Here is a 19560-nt window from a genome sequence, read left to right as displayed (position 1 = left end):
GGCTTGGCGTCTTTCTTTTCAAACAAGTATCTGATAGCTGAATGATCTGTGTAGTCGATAACTTTGGTTCCCACTAGATAAGATCTGAACTTGTGAAATGCCCACACCACTACAAGCAACTCTTTTTCAATAACTGTGTAATTCATCTGAGCTGGATTCATAGTTTTGCTCGCATAATAAATGGAATGAAATATTTTATCCCTTCTTTGCCCCAAAACAGCTCCGATTGCTATGTCACTTGCATCGCACATCAACTCATACGGTTGTACCCAATCTGGGGCGATGATAATTGGTGCAGTCACCAACCTTCTCTTCAGCTCCTCAAATGCTTTCAGATATGAATCATCAAACTTGAAGGTGACATCTTTCTCTAGAAGCCTGCATGGAGAAGAAATTTTTGAAAAATCTTTAATGAATCGACGATAAAAACCTGCATGGCCCAAGAAACTGCGAATGCCTTTGACGGATGTCAGTGGGGGCAATTTTTCAATCGCCTCTACCTTTGCTTTATCCACCTGCAGACCATTTTTTGACACCGTGTGCCCCAAGACTATACCTTCACGTACCATGAAATGGCACTTTTCCTAATTTAGTACCAAGTTTGTCTCTTCACACCTAGAAAGCACTTTATCAAGGTTCATTAAACAATTATCAAAAGAACACCCAAACACAGAAAAATCATCCATGAACACTTCCATAAATATTTCAACCATGTCAGTAAAAATAGCCATCATACACCTTTGAAAAATCGCAGGTGCATTACAGAGACCAAAGGGCATTCTCTTGAACGCATACATGCCATAGGGACACATAAATGTGATTTTTTCTTGGTCCTCTAGGGCTATAGCAATCTGATCATACCCCGAATAACCATCTATGAAACAGTAGTATTCTTGGCCAGCTAACCTATCAAGCATTTGGTCAATGAAAGGGAGGGAAAAGTGGTCCTTTCGGGTGGCATTGTTCAATTTTCTATAATCTATGCAAATTCTCCACCCAGTAATAGTTCTTGTAGGAATTAAGTCATTATTTTCATTAACCACTACAGTCATCCCCCCTTTCTTAGGCACACATTGAACGGGGCTTACCCATTTGCTATCAGAGATTGGGAATACAATACCTGCATCAAGCCACTTAATCACTTCTTTTCTTACCACCTCTTTCATGATTGGATTTAGGCGGTGTTGTTGCTCTACACTTTGCTTGTGTCCGTCCTCCATGAGGATTTTATGCATGCAGAAAGCTGGACTAATGCCTTTAATGTCAGACATCGTCCACCCAATTGCTCGTTTGTGCTCACGTAGCACTCTCAACAGCTTTTCTTCCTACAATTTAGACAAGTCAGAAGAAACAATAACAGGTAAAGTGTCAGAACTACCCAAATAATCATATTGAAGGTGGGGGGTAGGGGTTTAAGCTCCAATTTTGGAGCTTCTTCAATTGACGGCTTTGGAGGAGACCCACTTGGCCTATTCAGGGGCTTAAACGGGTGTATTCTCTGCATGTAAGCACATGATGCATCTAGGATATGCATCATCTCCTCAACCTCATCATCAATCTCCAAGCTATCGAACAACATGAGTGCTTTTTCTAGAGAATCATCTAGATATACACTCGTGTCAAGAAGTTGCTCATCCACCTCCACAATAGATATCATAGAGAGCTCCTCATAGTGGCGGGGAAATTGGATCGCTTTGTAGACATTAAAAACTGCTTCCTCGTTGTCCACCCTCATAATCATTTTTCCCTCTCTCACTTTAATCATTGCATCCCCAGTAGCCAAGATAGGTCGTCACCAATATGATTGGAACTTGTTCATCAGCCTCAAAATCTAGAATAATGAAGTCAGCTGGGAAGATAAATTTCCCAATTTGCAGCAACACATCTTCAATCACTCCTCCAGGGTAGGCTATGGACCTATCAGCTAATTGCAACATCACAGTGGTTGGCCTTGGAGATCCCAGACCCAATTGCTTAAACAAGGACAAGGGCATTAGATTTATGCTCGCCCCCAAATCACAAAGAGCATGACCCACGTCAATATTACCAATTCGCACAGGGATGGTGAAGCTGCCAGGATCCTTAAGCTTTTGAGGAAGCTTGTTTTGGACCCTTGAAGTGCACTCAGTAAGTGTAACTGTCTCGAACTCAGTCAATTTCCTCTTGTGAGCCACTATATATTTTATGTACTTAGCATATTTTGGAATTTCACGAAGTACATCCACCAATGGAATATTCAATTGAACCTGGCTCAACATAGAGAGAAATTTGTTAAACATGCGATCATCATTCTTTTTCTGCAATCTCTGGGGGAAAGGTGGTGGTGGCCTTGCAGCCTCCACTGGCTCTGAACCTGCATCATTTTTCTTTGACTCATGTATTGCCTTAGGGATCAGCTCTCCCTCAGGTATAGGCTTGTCCTTTCTCTTCTTTGGCACTTCTTCTAGTTCCCTCCCATTTCCGAGTGTAACTGCATTAACTTGAGGGTTCTTCTCTGTATCACTGGGAAGAGCGCCTGCAGGTCTAGTGTTTTGATTTGCTGCTAACTGTCCCATTTGCCTCTCAAGATTTCTGAAATAGGTCCTCAGCTGTTGATTGTCAAGCAACAACTTCTTCAGCAAGTCATTCGTACTCTCTTCTATCTGTTGGGGTGGTCTTTGAAGTTGATTGAAATTTCCTTGGGGCCTATAGTGATTCTGATTCGGCTGATTTCCTCCCCATGAGAAGTTGGGATGATTCTTCCAATTTGGATTGTAAGTGTTCCAATATTGTGCATGCTGATTCATTGGACCTCTACTCTGTTGCCCCATATAGTATATAGATTCAGGATTCGTGGGGCACATGTCACTCATATGACTGTCACCACATAGTTCACAGCAAATAGACATCTGTTGTACATGTTGCATCTGTTGTGCTTGTTGCATTATCATTCTATTCATCTGATTTGCCAATTTTGCTATATCGGCTCTCATGGCTGAAAAGTCATCAAGCTCAATCAACCCGGCTGCCTTCTGTTTAATTGCCCTTTGTGAGTCCTCATCTCCTTGCCAATTATGGTCATTAGCAGTGAAATTATTTAGCAAGAGTTGTATTTCACTATACGGCATCGCCATGCAACTACCCTCACAAGCTGAATCAAGATTAATCTTTGATGCCTCATCTAGCCCATCAACAAAAGTGTGACCCAATACCTCATCAGTCTGACAATGATGCGGGCAGTCTCTGAGTAGTTTCTTGTATCTTTCCCAAGCTTGACGAAGTGTCTCGCCATCTCGTTGTTGGAACCCAAGAATTTGGCTCCTCAACGACTTTGTCTTCTTAGTGGGGAAAAACTTGATTAAGAATTTCCTTGCTAGATCATCCCAAGTGTGGATTGAGTTCGCGGGCTCCTTTGCAACCATTTCTTAGCTTCCCCCAGCAATGAAAAGGGAAATAATGTCAGCCTAACATAGTTCTTAGAAACATTCGGATAATTATAGGTGTCCATAATTTCTAGGAAATTCTGAATGTGCCTCTGCGGGCCTTCATGAGATAGACCCATATATTGCCCTGTGGACTGAATCAACTGTACCATGTATTGTTTGAGTTCAAAATGCCCTGTGATATCAGGCTTTACAATAGCCTGAGTCATATTCGTAAGATTGGGCCTTGCGGCTTCTATCACCACACGCTCTTCATTACATGCCATCTCTGTTGGCTGTGGTTGAACTACAATGTCCAACCCTCCCCCTATTCTAGTTCTTGTTTCGACTTCCCTCCTCACTCTGTGAAGTGTTCGCTCAATTTCAGGATCAAGAGGAAGGAGCTTGTTTGCGCTTCTACTCCTCCGCATTCAAGAGAAGAGCTTGCGTTAACACAAACAAGGTAAATTGAAAATTAGAGCTTGAAAAAATAACTAATAAAAGCTTAACTCAGCCAAGTAGCTAATTTCTAAGTCCCCGACAACGGCGCCAAAAACTTGTTGCGACCAAACACACTCCCGCAAGTATACGTGATCGTCAAGTAATAGAGTAGTGAGTAGAGTATCGTTCCCACGAAGACTTATGATTAACTTTTGACTAATTCAAACTCAAATAACTTATCGATTCAAGCGATTTCTTACAAAATAGATAATTTTCTAATTTACTACCTAAAAACTATCAAGTAATGAAATACTAGAAATCAACCACAACATGTATTGGATTACGGGTTATCTAACAATCATGTTGCATTCTTAGCTTAAAATAACTAATTAATTTATCTGGATTGTTGATTGACAGGATTGATATTACTCATAAGAATCTGTCGAGTCCTTACTCACCTATTTAAGCTAATTTAATAACTATATATCTGTGGAATTAAGATTAACAAGAACGCATTTACAATTCCTGTATTGCAACCGAGCAAGGCAATTAGGTATATATCTATCCTAATTGCGAATCCGTTCCCCGATGCCCTGGTTTAAGAACTTGCTCTATTTAATTCTATATGCAATCTAGAATTCCTACTTTCGAGTTCAACTCTAGATTCGTAGATAGTATTTCATTGTTAGCTACTCAGCAAAATAATTAAAAACAGAATTAAATAAACAACCCAATATGATAAAATCAACTTCGTCAAATTAAACTTCAAACGTCAACATTCATGTATACCCTTAACCCTAGAATAATAGGGTTCTTAGCCACTCATGTTCATACAATCATCAAAAATAATATTTTCAAACATAAAATCAATGAGTACTAGGAAAGGGATGGAAGAATTGATCAAATCCTTACTTCCGAGTGTTTGGCGCCTCCCTCTTCTCTCTAAGTCACATCCTCCTCTAAAATATAGGTTTAGGTTGGCTTTTATATGAGTTGGGGGTGTCTAGGGGTCGAAATAACCGAGTCCTAGTCGAAAAAGGCTACTTTCACGTCTTGAGCGTCCAGGGCAGCATGGGGCGTTGGCCCTGGCGCTCACAAATTTTAGCTGCTGTAAATTGCGCCACAGCCAGCACCCCACGCTGGCTGTGGCCCTCAAATTTTACTTTTTGCGTTTTTGTCCCGATTTCATTCCAATTCATGCCCTTTCGTCCCAAATTGCATCCGAATGATCCCTACACATAGAAATACCAAAATTTAGCACAAATAATCATATTAAACATCTCAAATCATCGAGACGTGAGTAAAATGTGAGGCGATATATATCAAAATATGCATACATTAAGCTGATTATCAGTACACGCGCAAAGCGCGTACACTAAGATTAGTAGTATCTAATTATATTTAACTTTTCCGTACCAAAGCTTATATATTTTTAATTTATTTTCTAATTTACGTCAGTATTATTTACTATACGTATGAAATGTATTGCAATCAAATCTCCTTTTACATAACTTTCCGGAGCAAATATATACATGAACATCCACCAATATTTCCTCAACTTGTTCAAGATGTCTAATCTTCATGTCCAAAAACCCTCTTCTGTTTTAATTTGTTGGTTCCACAAACAAACGTTATGGAGAAATAATATAGTTGATTCTTTATTTCACACTTTAATCTTTGTCTCTGTGTTAAATTATGTTTGAAATTATCTCATTGAACCACATAAGAGATGCTATGCAAGGAAGCAAGTTGTAGATCTTAGTAACACATTTTACTAAGTTCAAAGCGTTAGTCACTATATGGTGGGATATTGTCACACTTTGAAAGAAGTATATGTGATCACATCTTATGCGAATTCCACGTTGAAAAAGTATGAGAAAATTTTGTTAAATTCACATAGTATCCGTTTTTTCGGTTAATATAACATTGTTAAAAGAATAAATTTATAAAATCAGTTAGATCAAATAAAACTGACAACACCTCGTATAAGATGGAAGACATACAAAGCAAATTTTACCAGTAGTAACTCAACTATATATATATATTAGGAAAAAAAAAATTATGGAGATGATAATACCCTCATACGACCTCTGTTCCCATTCCGATCTCCCTCTCTTCGTTTACTCGGTCCTAGTGGTGGCAAAATGGTTAAAATTAAGAAAATAGATATCCATTCATATTATCCATTAAAAAATGAGTTGGATAAACTTTTTAAAAACGAGTAAAATATGGATAAGAACCATATTATCCACTTAGAAAATGGATAACCAATAGATAACTACTGGGCTTTTACATTTGTAAAGCCTCAAATTGGGGGTTCCTCTAGTTTAGAAGACTAGAAATTCTCCCAAAAGTGAACATATTCAAGAAGTCAAGGATAATATAGATTATCCGCCGGTTAACCCATTTTTTTATTCGTATTAAATATGAGTCTGATCGGATAATTTATCCGTTTTTGTATTACTCGCTTTTGACCCGTACATATCCGACCCGACAGGACCGTTTGCCGCCACTACTCCGTCCTTATCTTTTCATTATATTTGACTGCATTAACTAAGAAAGAAAGATTTTTGATGAATAACAAAAGAATATGTGATATATCAAAAGTACTAGTATGTATTATTATTATTAATGGTCTTTTTGTGTTTGTAGCATGATAATTTCTACAATAATATGTCACTAGGGACATAACATATAGAAATGTGTCTATAGTTTTGGAGTGGACAGAATTAATTAAAGTACTTATGTGAAATAAAACGGAAAAGTACTGTTTAAATTTACTAACCCAAGTTGGTAACTTTTCTAATCCCATGAATCATCCAATCTCGATTGTCATCTAGTTTTAGGATATATTCTATTTGAAATGGCATTAATTCGTAGTTAAGCTATGATAACTCCATATTTATAATGATTGTTATCCCTATCACCTATAAGTTACAAATTTTATAATTCTTGAGTTATGATTTGAGCTTGCTTGATTTATTCCATTTCAACAAATGTCCCTCTCTAGATTCTTGTGCCTTTTATTGTTAAAAAGGAAGAAGAAGAGAAGTTCAATAAATGATTATCATTTGGAAGCTTGCGATCTTACCTAATACTCAAAGGAGGTAATTAAACACAAAACAATGCAATAATACCAATTGATTATAATAATAAGATAAATGACAACTTCAAGGTCAATAACCAGTCCTGTTTAGAGAGAGAACATATCATAAGAGACAGAAGCTCCGAGCAGCTTTCAGACCCTTAAGAAAGAATATATTTTACTCATCTATCTGACGATAACAATGACCAAAACTGTTGGTTAATTTTGCAATATTTTACAATTCTTGGCACTATCTTACAAGTTTTGAAATCAACTGGCCGGTGTCATGTCATCAGATACTTATAAATATAACTAGTTTAGCTTATAATTAGGAATATATTGAAGAATTAAAGAGAGGAGAGCAAGCTAAGTATTGGAATGAAGAGAAAAAGAGATATGGAGATAGAGTCAACTGAAATACGATCTGCTATTCAAGAACTTTCCATGTTGCAGCTGCTCAAAGTACAACCTGAAGAAGCTGAAGCTGAAGCTGATGATCATAATATTACCACTATTCCTACCTTGCCTTTTCTCTCTATCTCTACTTTGGTCCTTCAAGTTCTTGGTTAGTATATATTCCTCCTCTTTCTAATTTTCTCCTTTTATCAATTCCAATTTGTATAAAACAGATCCTTTAATTTATTTCCGTTCTGATTCTTGAGAAGTTTTTCTTCCATAGAGCTAGCTCTTAGTTTTGTTCGCCACAAAAAAAAAAAAAAAAAATATTTGGATAATTTATTTGATTTGGCGTTTTAATATATTTGGTTATTTTGTCGTGGACTGATTTGCAGATAAGATAGGGCCAACAATGACAGTATTGAGACAAGACATATATCAGAACATCCAGGTATAAATTCTATGGAAACTTTTGTAAATGAGGACTTTTTAACTTGATGATAATCTTTGTTTATTTTTTCTTTTTATCTTTTACTGTGTGTGTAGCTCTGTCATTTTCATGTTGTACGTGTAAAACACACGATTTGGTTTTTGGTCCCCCACATACATTATTATTACTGATAGGTCCTCTAGCTTCGTCAAGCTCTATGCTGCCAAAAGGTTTCATTTTGACTTCTAATTGATAATGAACGACCAAAAATAGAAAAAAAGGACATTGAACTGTTATAATTTGGATTTTTCAAGCTAGGTCCTCTAACTTCTAAGCTTTTTGTGAAAGTTTAGACATATAAGAACATAACATTTCTACTTTTTACTTGGATTTAAATCTCGAGCTTCTACTATTATTTTTATCCACTTTATTTATTGCTTGCCGTTCAATGCATCTTTTCTTTCATTTTCTAATTAGGCCATTTCGCCCTTCTTGTTTGTTTCTTATACAGTGGACAACATTGTTTTTGGCAATGCCATATTCCTATACTATATGGTTTGAGATATTAGAAGGATTACTCAAGTTATTCTCCCATCTAGTTTACTGTAGGAATTCTTTTTTATTTTCTTAAATGAAATAAACTGCTCTTCAGTATAACACCGAGAATGCCCTTGAGTTGATTTCTTTTTTCGGAAAAGGGTCAAAATAGTTCAAATATACATTCAGTTTGTTTTTTGTACCAAATTTGTCTTCGCAGTCTAAAAATTGGACCATTATTACCCTAAAAACTAACGGTTGTCACATCAGCTTTTGGACATACTTAAATATTACGGAAAAAGGGTCAAAATTGCCCTCAAACTATCGAAAATAACTCAATTATATCCTCTGTTTGTGTTTGGTACCAAATATGTCCTTGCCCTAAAATCTAACGGCTGCCACATCAGCTTTTAGACCTATTTAAATATTATAATCATGTTGACATGCCAGTACAACATGACAAAAAAAAAAACCTTCTCCACACCGCAAGAACCCATTTTCTGCGAGGGGTTGCTGCGAAGGCGCAGAGAAGCACTTCAGGTGGCCTGCTAGCTAGGCCAGTGAGGAGGGGAAGGATTAGGTGGTGTCTAAAAAGTGTATTATTTTACGATATTTTTGGTTTAGGTCTTATTTGCAGTCGATCTTCTTTTCTTTTCTGTTAATGAAGGCTGGAAGTAGAAGGGTATAGTATTTTAGAGGATGATCTCATTCTAATGGTTTTCAAGTTTTTTATGAGAGTTGTTTTTAAAAGGATATATCTCTTCAACTAATTTGTGACGTTTTTGAGCTATGAGCTTGGATAGCTAGTCATGGGAGTACTGCAATATGCATCTTTTGTTGTTCTCCACCATTTTTGTGATAAGATTTCTGATTTTAAGTCATAAAAGTTGGTATTTTATTTTTTGTATAGTATATTAATTTTTTTTTACATATTTGTGAATCTTAAGAATAGTCCAACTAAATTTCTCATAATAAGATTGGTGTAGCTTTAATTATTTGGAAGGAGCAACACTTAGATGAGTCAAAGAATGAAAATGGAGAAAGAAATTTTATCCGTGGGAGCTTTTGTCAAGATGGAGGACCGTCTGTTGGAGATAGACTTTTGTTGTTCACATGAGCTCATGTGACGGTCGTTAGTTTTTAGGGCAGTAATGGTCCAATTTTTAGACGTCAAGGACATATTTGGTACTAAGCACAAATGGAGGATATAATTGAGTTATTTTCGATAGTTCGAGGGTAATTTTGACCCCTTTTCCGTAATATTTAAATATGTCCAAAAACTGATGGGGCAACCGTTAGTTTTCAAGGTAATAATGGTCCAATTTTTAGACGGCGAAGACAAATTTGGTACAAAAAATAAACGGAGAGTATATTTGAGCTATTTTCGATAGTTCGAGAATAATTTTGACCCTTTTCCGTTCTTTTTTTAACCTCATATGTTCTATTTTCTCTCCATTTGTTTTTCTTTTTATAACAAGACAAGATTACTAACTCTTGGAAAATTAACATTCGGATGTTATTCCTGGAGGAAAAAATAAGATAAGCTGTACGATTGTTTTACTAGATAAAGTAGATGCTTTCCCCCAATGCCTTTTTGTTGTACACATAACTCTTGGAAAATTAACATACGGATGACAAGTAAATGCACACTAAAGAAATTAAGAAACAAGACGTATATATACTCAATGCTCTTAATTACCGTCTGTGCTAAATTAAGTTTATTTGCTCAATTTGTTTAATGTCTAGAGATTGGAAAAGATACATGATTCAGACCCTTCCCTCTACTCAAATATAGTTGAGATATTAAAGAAAGAGGTTAATGAGGGCAAAGAAAGAAAGGGTCCTAGCTGTAGCAAAGCTGTTCTTTGGCTCACCAGGTAATTATTGAACGTTTATTTACTTTATTATTGGCTCTTTAACTTTCTTTCTAACATTCTATTCACCAGGTATTACTATATAATTAATTACAATCAAAGTTGATTTTTTTCCTCCTAACAAAGAAGAAAAAACATAGTGGCCGGTTAGCCTTTTACCCTTGACCCTAAAACTATAAATTGCGATGGTGCGGATCGCAAAGGCGGATGGAGCCTTGTTTCATGAGTTCAATTGAACTTAATATTTTTGATGTGCAACATATATAAATATATATGTGAAAAATTAATAAAATTTAAAGAACTTTATAATTTAAAAAATGTAGTGGATTGAACTTATAGATTGAACTCATCAAATTTAAAATATTGGATCCGCCTTCAATAATTCCTATTTATCAACAAAGTAGGTTAATTAGAATAGTATTACTTTTAATTGGCCTGTATTGAACTTAGTATTTAGACTGCATGCTTTGTAGGTCCTTGGATTTCACATTAGCATTGTTACAACTACTGGTTGAAGATTTAGAGAGGAATATGGAGCAAGCAGTTCAAGAATCTTACACTAAAACTCTTAAGCCATGGCACGGATGGATCTCTTCAGCAGCTTTCAAAGTGATTTTCTTTTTTCATCATAATTCTTTCACTACTATTCATAGTTTAATTTGATCACTGAATATTATTTTCGGATTTCGAGAATCAAACTGAAATTTTTACACTGCAGGTAGCGTTAAAGCTAGTGCCAGACAGCAAGGGTTTAATCACAATTCTCATGGGAAAAAATAAAAGTAACGATGACTTTAAGAAGGAAATGCGCACCTTAATTTCACTACTGGCACCTCTGTTAAAAGAAATTCACAACGTTCTGGTGAGATCAGAATAAAATTCTTATCATTTTCTCTTTGACTAGCTACCTTTCTCTTCTTTGATTTTTTTTATTCAATTTTACCTTTCTTTTGTAGGGTGCATATGGTCTTGATACGTTAAAATCTACTTGAAGATGAAGTGCCCAGACAAGCTGTACATAACTTATTAAGTTCTCTGACTTTTTTTTTTCTTTTTTTTTTTTGCTTGTTATGTAAGTATACATCTCAAGCTCTTGTATGTCAAGTTCAGTTATGTTTACAACTTCCTTTTGGTACTTAATTGTAAGCACCACAAAGAATACGGAAAGTGATATGTAGTTTTTTCTTTAATTTGTGATTTTTATAGTTAAATTGTTTAGTTTGATGTAAACACCATGTGCATATAAGTATTGCACCCGGTGTTTGCACCAAACAAATCAATATAAGACATGTATCTCGCATCTAAATTTTTATTATTACTTAATACGTATTTTTTAGTTTAATTTATTATCAGCTCTATTTAATGGATTTAATGGAGAGGAGAAAAGATTTAGTTAGGTAAATATCTTTATTTTTAATTTGTTTTCCAACGACTCACTTCTAAAGTTACACCAATTACTCCTTTAGAATGAGATTCTAGAATTACACAACTGAGTTCTCACGGGGGTGTACATGAACCGGATTGGTTCGGTTTTTATCAAAACCAAATCAACTATATCGGTTTGGATTGGTTCGATTTTGTCTGGTTTTCGAGTTTTTTGTTATGTGAATATTATATCAATCTTACTTTGTTAAATTTTTTAAGTAAATATATGTTTAGTAAAAATTTAAAAAAATAACAAATATATGATCTAATAAAATATTTTTATGGAAGAATTTTCTTAGTAATGCATGATACTTATTTTTTAGCCATCTAACAATAATTTTACGTTGATGTACACTTTCAAGATTAACCGAATTTAATAATTAAACATAAAAATAAATATGAGCCTATATTATGATATGTTCTATTTAATTTTAAATTATCGAAATAAGATTCAAACTTGAGAAATATATAAGCATTTAATAGATCTTGACATATAAATATGGAAGAACAAAGAAATTGACACGTTTCACTAATACTTGATAAGAAAGTGATCATGCAACCCATTATTTAAAGTTAATAAATATGGAGCACTTCATATTTAACTAAATATACATCCCATAAGAGTCTTAAAAGTATATATAATCGAATTATATATTTATATGTCAGTTTGGTTCAGGTTTTTTTAACTCAATACCAAACTAAATCAAACCAAATCTAATCAAATTTTTAATCGGTTTAATTTGACTTTTCGATTTAGAGCGATTTTGCGATTCGGTTTGTACACCCTTAGTTCTCACCTTTAAAGTTCTCCCTTGAAAATATCTTGGTTAAAGTTCGTGATAATTTGCAGCAATAAATGCTTGTATTGAATAAAATCAGCGTATCATATTGGCTAACCATTGAACAAATATTCCCCATACTTCTCCTAAAAGTATAGAGTGATTTTTCAATTACAAAGGGCAAGCAAAATTGAGTGACCTTTTAGTAATAAAATAAAGTAAAATAACTTTTCTGACCAATTTACATTAGTTCAATTGGAATTGGAGTGTCTAAAAAAGCTACCAACATTGGATGTCTACGCTAACCCAATAAACACACAGGAGGAATGATGATGAAAAACTTCTTAATTTTGGAATTTCTACTTAATTTTAATAGTTGTACTTAGAGAATTTATCTCAACTAGGAACATTCTTTTTTTGATTTAAGATTTTCTGGAAGTAGATTGTTAAGAAAATGGTTAGATGTTTTAAAAAAAAAAGCAGTCTGGTGTACTAAACTCCCGCTATGTGCGGGATACGGGGAATGACCGTACCACAAGGGTCTATTGTACGTAGCCGTACCATACGATGTTTAATTAAAACAAATTCTCATTTTTCCATAGCAAAACAGGGTGGAGAAAGCAGAGTATAGGAAAATGATAACATTCTGGGATGATACCCTAAACTCTAAAAATGAAAAGAAAAAGAAGAAATCATGATCTGATGTTTTTGATAGTGATTATGGTAACTATTTGTGCTTATGAACTAATAAACAAGGTCAAGAAAATGGTAACTAGTTACTGACTTGTTCACAGTAATGATCTTTTCCTTTTCCACCTAATTATTATATCTTAGTTTTTCCCCAAGATGCTCTAAGAAAATTCTTACATTTTCAAACATACCACTCTTATCTATTCCTAAATTAACTCCATTTAAATTAGAAGATCCAGTGGGAGGATCATGAATTGCAATCAGTGCTGCTACTAGACCAGCATTACTTGTTATACTTGGTTCTGTGAACCATGGTTGAGTTCTGTTTACCGGAAAAATCGGATAACGTTAGATTTGTGGATGGTTCTAAGGATAAGCGATACAATTTGATATAAATCGCGTAGAAAAATAGAAATATGTGTATTGTTGACTGTAAGAACGAAAATAATAAGCAAAAAGAATGAGTAAAACAAGCACAAGGGGATATCTATCAATATAAGAAGTGATCTTTTTCTCTCTCCCCCTTCTAGCTTACAAGGATTCCCCCTTTTATAGAAGAGGGTCATTACCAAAATACAATAAAGTAAAACATGTAGTGAAAGACCCATGATGACTTGTCTCTTCCTTGATTCCCGCCAAGATTCTCTCTCTTGGTGTGGTTGCAACAGCTCTTGTCTGTGAGCTCGATACTAGCTCGAACTCGTTACCGGGTCGGGCCCTTCGGTCTTGGATTAAGTTCGACCTTCGAGATGGGCGTCGCGCATTTCCGACCTCGAAGCAGTGCCTAGCGGATCGATTCGGTCACGGGCTCGATAGGATTATCGAGCCGTCTCCTCGAGCGACCTTCGGGCTCGAGGTTCGTTAGTACCGACCTCAAAGCTCACTCCCAGAATCTCATTCCGACTTCTTAACAATCGAACTCGATCGAACGTAGGAAGGCCGAAATCTATTTCGACCGTATACAGATAGTCCCGTCGTTTCTCGAAAAAGGATGTGGCGAGAAACGATATGATTTCCCAGCAGCTCGATCAGATATACACTGATGTTTTTATCGATCCCGACCATGACGTAGGTAATGCTTGATCATCTTATGCGTTTTTATAGTCCCCGAATTCATTGAGGATACCCAAATTTTCTCTTCCCCGGTGGGAATTGCCAGTTACCTTCGGTCCTTGGTAACCGGAGAAGATCAATCAATGATGAATGCGGAGCGGCTTTCTGTCTTTTCAACGAGGCCCAACATGCTTTGAATCGGATAACTTCTGATGGCGTTTTCGCCGCTTTTGTACAAAAAATTTGTAAATACAAATCTTTCTTCTTTTTTTTTTTGGAAGAGAAATGGCCTTTCAAACTAAATAAATAGTTTGAATTTAAATCTCTGTTGCCTTCGGGCCTCGTGGATAGTCCCCTTTGTTTTATCGGGTTCGAGCGTCCTTCAGCTTAAATAGTCAAGTGTTTATTTTAATTCGAAGAAATGAGTAGTTTTGCTTGAACTAATGCAGCCCGTAGGCATAATAGTCGAGCGAGTGATGGCTCGAACTCGAAATAAAGGTAGCCCGTAGGCTTAGCAGTCGAGTGAATGATTCGAACTTGATGCAATGTAGCCCGCAGGCGTAATAGTCAAAGTAGCCCGTAGGCTTAATGGTCGAGCGAGTGATTGCTCGAACTCGAAATAAAGGTAGCCCGTAGGCTTGGCAGTCGAGCGAATGATTCGAACTCGATGCAATGTAACCCGTAGGAGTAATAGTCAAAGTAGCCCGTAGGCTTAATGGCGAGTGAGTGATTGCTCGAACTCGAAAAAAAGGTAGCCCGTAGGCTTGGCAATCGAGTGAATGATTCAAACTCGATGCAATGTAGCCCGTAGGCGTAATAGTCAAAGTAGCCCGTAGGCTTAATGGTCGAGTGAGTGATTGCTCGAACTAAAAATAAAGGTAGCCCGTAGGCTTGGCAATCGAGTGAATGATTCGAACTCGATGCAATGTAGCCCGTAGGCGTAATAGTCAAAGTAGCCCGTAGGCTTAATGGTCGAGTGAGTGATTGCTCGAACTAAAAATAAAGGTAGCCCGTAGGCTTGGCAATCGAGTGAATGATTCGAACTCGATGCAATGTAGCCCGTAGGCATAATAGTCAAAGTAGCCCGTAGGCTTAATGGTCGAGTGAGTGATTGCTCGAACTCGAAATAAAGGTAGCCCGTAGGCTTGGCAATCGAGTGAATGATTTAAACTCGATGCAATTTAGCCCGTAGGCTTAATGGTCGAGTGAGTGATTGCTCGAAATCGAAATAAAGGTAGCCTGTAGGCTTGGCAATCGAGCGAATGATTCAAACTCGATGCAATGTAGCCCGTAGGCGTAATAGTCAAAGTAGCCCGTAGGCTTAATGGTTGAGTGAGTGATTGCTCAAACTCGAAATAAATGTAGCCCGTAGGCTTAGCAATCGAGTGAATGATTCGAACTCGATGCAATATAGCCCGTAGGCTTAATGGTCGAGTGAGTGATTACTCGAACTCGAAATAAAGGTAGCCCGTAGGCTTGGCAGTCGAGAGAATGATTCGGACTCGATCCTGTTTGCATAATAAATCTTGAACATAGAATATCGGTAAAGAAGAGAGCATTCTTTGTAGGTCATTACACATGGGTTCATGTTTTGTGTCAGGGCTCGGGCCAACTATATAAGCATGGTTCGTTTTGACCGTTTGGCCCTTACAACGTTTCCCCTTGAGACACCGTTTGTCATGAAATAACGAAGTAACTTCCTTTGCACCGAACTTGATAATCATCACATATGCATTCAATGATAAAGCCCCCCCTGTGTACGAGGTTGATTTTAAAGAGGCCTCGGATACTCAGCAGTAGTATCATTTCCGCTATATGGCTGGTATCGATCTCTGTTCGACTTTTGCTTTTTCGTAATGGTCCTAGAAGTCAACTGGTCATCTTCGACTCTTATTTTGGATTGATATCGATTGTGCACATCGATCCAAGTAATAGCTGGGTATTCAATCAGATTTTGCTTCAGCCGCCGCGAAGCCCTCGAGCTCCGCTCATTTAGACCTTGAGTGAAAGCTTGAACAACCCAATAGTCTGTGACTGGTGGCAGATCTATTCGTTCCATTTGAAAACGAGCTATGAACTCCCTTAGCATCTCGTTATCCTTTTGCATTACCTTGAACAGGTCCGACTTTCTGGTTTCGACCTTTATTGCTCTGGCATGAGCTTTTACGAAGCAATCTGCAAGCATAGCAAAAGAATCAATGGAGTTAGATGGTAAATTATGATACCATATCATTGCCCCTTTTGACAGGGTTTCACCGAATTTTTTTAATAATACAGATTCGATCTCATCATCTTCCAAATCATTGCCCTTGATGGCACACGTGTAAGAAGTGATGTGCTCGTTGGGGTCGGTCGTTCCGTTATATTTGGGTATTTCGGACATACGAAATTTTTTGGGGATTGGTTTTGGGGCTGCACTCGAGGGAAAAGGCTTTTGAATGAATTTTTTGAATCTAGACCTTTTATCATTGGTGGAGCCCCCGGGATCTGGTCGACCCTGGAATTATATGTTTCTACTTTTTTATCGTTGGCTTCGACTCGTTTTGTGAGTTCCTCGAGCAATTTAGTAATTTCGGGAGTAGTCCCCGATTCTTGCTCATTTGGCTTCTCTATGGTTGGTTCCGTTCTATGGGTGACTTCTCGAAGCGGATTGGGCTCCGGCCTGCTTTGTACATGAGTTTGGCTCTACAACTGAGCTATCGCTATTTGCTGGGCTTGTAGCATCTCGAAGATCATCCGTAAGCTGACTCCGATCTCCTCCACGTTATGGGTGGCTCGAGCTACGGATCGAGTACCGCCCTGAATGCTTCTTTCCGGTTCAGAACGCTGATTCGCCTCTAGAGATATTTGTGAATTGACATCCAATGATACTTCGGCTCGAATTTCGGGTGCTTCGATTCGAGCCTCAGCGCCTTCATCGAGTGGCCTTCCGGCCCCGGGTGCCAAGTTGTTGGTTTCATCTTGATGGCCGGCTTCGTGGTCGATAGGTGAAGCCATTACTGATTTGAAGTTGCAAACTGGCGTGTACTTTAGGTTTATATCAAACGATCACTGTTACCCTTAGCCCCACGGTGGGCACCATACTGTTTACCGTAAAAATCGAATAACGTTAGATTTGTGGATGGTTCTAAGGATATGCGATACAATTTGATATAAATCGCATAGAAAAATGGAAATATGTGTATTGTTGACTGTAAGAACGAAAATAATAAGCAAAAAGAATGAATAAGTAAAACAAGCATAAGGGGATAATTATCAATATAAGAAGTGATCTTTTTCTCTCTCCCTCTTCTAGCTTACAAGGATTCCCCCTTTTATAGAAGAGGGTCATTACCAAAATACAATAAAGTAAAACATGTAGTGGAAGACCCATGATGACTTGTCTCTTCTTTGATTCCCGCCAAGATTCTCTCTCTTGGTGTAGTTGCAACGACTCTTGTCTGTGAGCTTGATACTAGCTCAAACTCGTTAATGTGTCGGGCCCTTCGGTCTTGGATCGAGTTCGACCTTCGAGATAGGCGTCGCGCATTTCCGACCTCGAAGCAGTGCCTAGCGGATCGATTCGATCACGGGCTCGATAGGATTATCGAGCCGCCTCCTCGAGCGACCTTCGGGCTCGAGGTTCGTTAGTACCGACCTCAAAGCTCACTCCCAGAATCTCATTCCGACTTCTTAACAATCGAACTCGATCGAACGTAGGAAGGCCGAAATCTATTTCGACCATATACAAGTTCTCTCGTCCGAAAATATGTCATCTTTATTTGGTCCTGCTACCATTGCTCCCAAAATGGTATTTGGATTTTCTCTTTCCGAATTGAGCCATCGATTTCCTTTTGTACATGTGTAGAACGCCAAAGAATTGTAGATTTGTTCCGTCCAAAATGGGAATGAGCTACAGTTATGAACTTATAATCTGATGATTGAGTCAATGCCAAGATTATAAGTTCATTTCATAGCAGACCAGGCCAGAATAGTGTTATATGCGTAGTCACTATAAGAAGGGGCAATTATCCGTAGTCCTTAGAAAATTGTCACTATATGCGTAGTCCTTAGAAAATTGTCACCTGTGATTACGAGAATTCTAGTAAATTATCCGATGAAAAGACAGAATTAGAACAGCTTTTATGCGTTGTATGCAAAAGCCGGAGATAGTCACTATACAATTTGCTGAGAAAGGAAGTTGTCACAGCATACTGGAGTAATGCTACACCAGTACTTGGCTTTAAAAGGATTAGTCCACCTGAAATTTCAGTAATTTTATCTCAAGTTACTATCAGCAAAAAGAATAGATAGTTAAAAATGTGTAATTGACATTAGTTACACCTTCAGTTTTGCTGTACTTTTGATCAGAAGTAAATGAACATATGAGCAAGTCAGTCTTGTTCGTCGATGATATAAACAAAGACTTATATGGATAACCAAGATCCCGGAAATATCTAATCCTTGTTAGCAGAATCTATATAACAGTTTCAAGCCTTAGATGAAATGCATAAAATAAAAGCATTAATTTTCATCAAGATTTTGGGTCAATTACCGATATAGCAGTGATCTTGTTGTTCCAATCGAAAACACCTTCATCAGAAGATACCTATTCCTTTACAGCTGAGGCAAAGTTCTTTGTTGCATACTTAAGGTAAGTTTTGTTTCCTGTTGCAAAAAACAGCCAAATTCCACCCCAAACCAATTCATCTTTGTAACTTGATGAGTTATAAAATTGCCTAGCTTGTCCTCCACATTCATTATTCGCCGTGTACGTTCCTTGCTTCTCTGTTCTACTTGCAAGAATGAACAACTCATCTGCTGCTTTTTCCATTTTCTCTGAAATATCCTTATCTTCTTTCAATACTATTGATGCAGCTGACATTGCTGCTACCATTTCCCCTGCTAAATCTGAGGCAGTACTAATGTCACAAACTGAAACAGGCCTTGAATAATTCATGTCTTCTGGCCTTTGCCAACAAGTTAAATCATTCTCAGCTTTTGAATTATTCCCTCGAACCTGAGAAAAAAATTGGAACTTTTATCCCACAAACTGAAATATTCTTGATTAATACCTGAGAGTAGATTCTGGCTGAAGTACTAGAAGAATTAGTTGGAGGAGCAAAGAGTTTAAGCAAATACAAACTACCCCATTTAATAATAACTTTAACATGATCAAGTTCCCCAATATCATCATATTTCTCATGATATTCAATCACTGTCCAGCTCAGGAGAGTAACAGTATAAGCTGTAGTAAAACTAAACTTTATATTATTTCCTGCATCATAAAAACCACCAACAAGATCTTGCTTCTCACTGTTATTCCCATCATTCATCCCTGAGTTCCCTCGAAATCTTATCAAACTATTCTCCACAAAAGGCCCCGCTGCACGAAAAAATACACAAAAAGATTATCAAACTTCAAAAAATGAATTAGAAAATGTGTTAGAAGACATAATTAAGCAAATAA

The 19560-nt window shown here is 37.1% G+C and overlaps 1 protein-coding gene across 1 annotated transcript; it reads left to right on the top strand.

Annotated features, from left to right (window-relative positions):
• The first annotated feature begins 7034 nt into the window (after positions 1 to 7034).
• LOC104100701 (glycolipid transfer protein 3) lies at positions 7035 to 11354 on the top strand. The gene is made up of 6 exons (XM_009608006.4): positions 7035 to 7492; positions 7719 to 7774; positions 10037 to 10167; positions 10638 to 10773; positions 10883 to 11026; positions 11121 to 11354. Exons 1-6 carry the CDS (start codon positions 7306 to 7308, stop codon positions 11154 to 11156), a joined length of 690 nt encoding a protein of 229 aa, XP_009606301.1. The 5' UTR covers positions 7035 to 7305; the 3' UTR covers positions 11157 to 11354.
• The last annotated feature ends 8206 nt before the right edge of the window (positions 11355 to 19560 follow it).

Source organism: Nicotiana tomentosiformis, chromosome 4 (genome assembly GCF_000390325.3).
Source record: "Nicotiana tomentosiformis chromosome 4, ASM39032v3, whole genome shotgun sequence".
In the NCBI taxonomy this organism is placed as follows: domain Eukaryota; kingdom Viridiplantae; phylum Streptophyta; class Magnoliopsida; order Solanales; family Solanaceae; genus Nicotiana; species Nicotiana tomentosiformis.
This window is presented reverse-complemented; position numbering and strand designations above follow the sequence as displayed.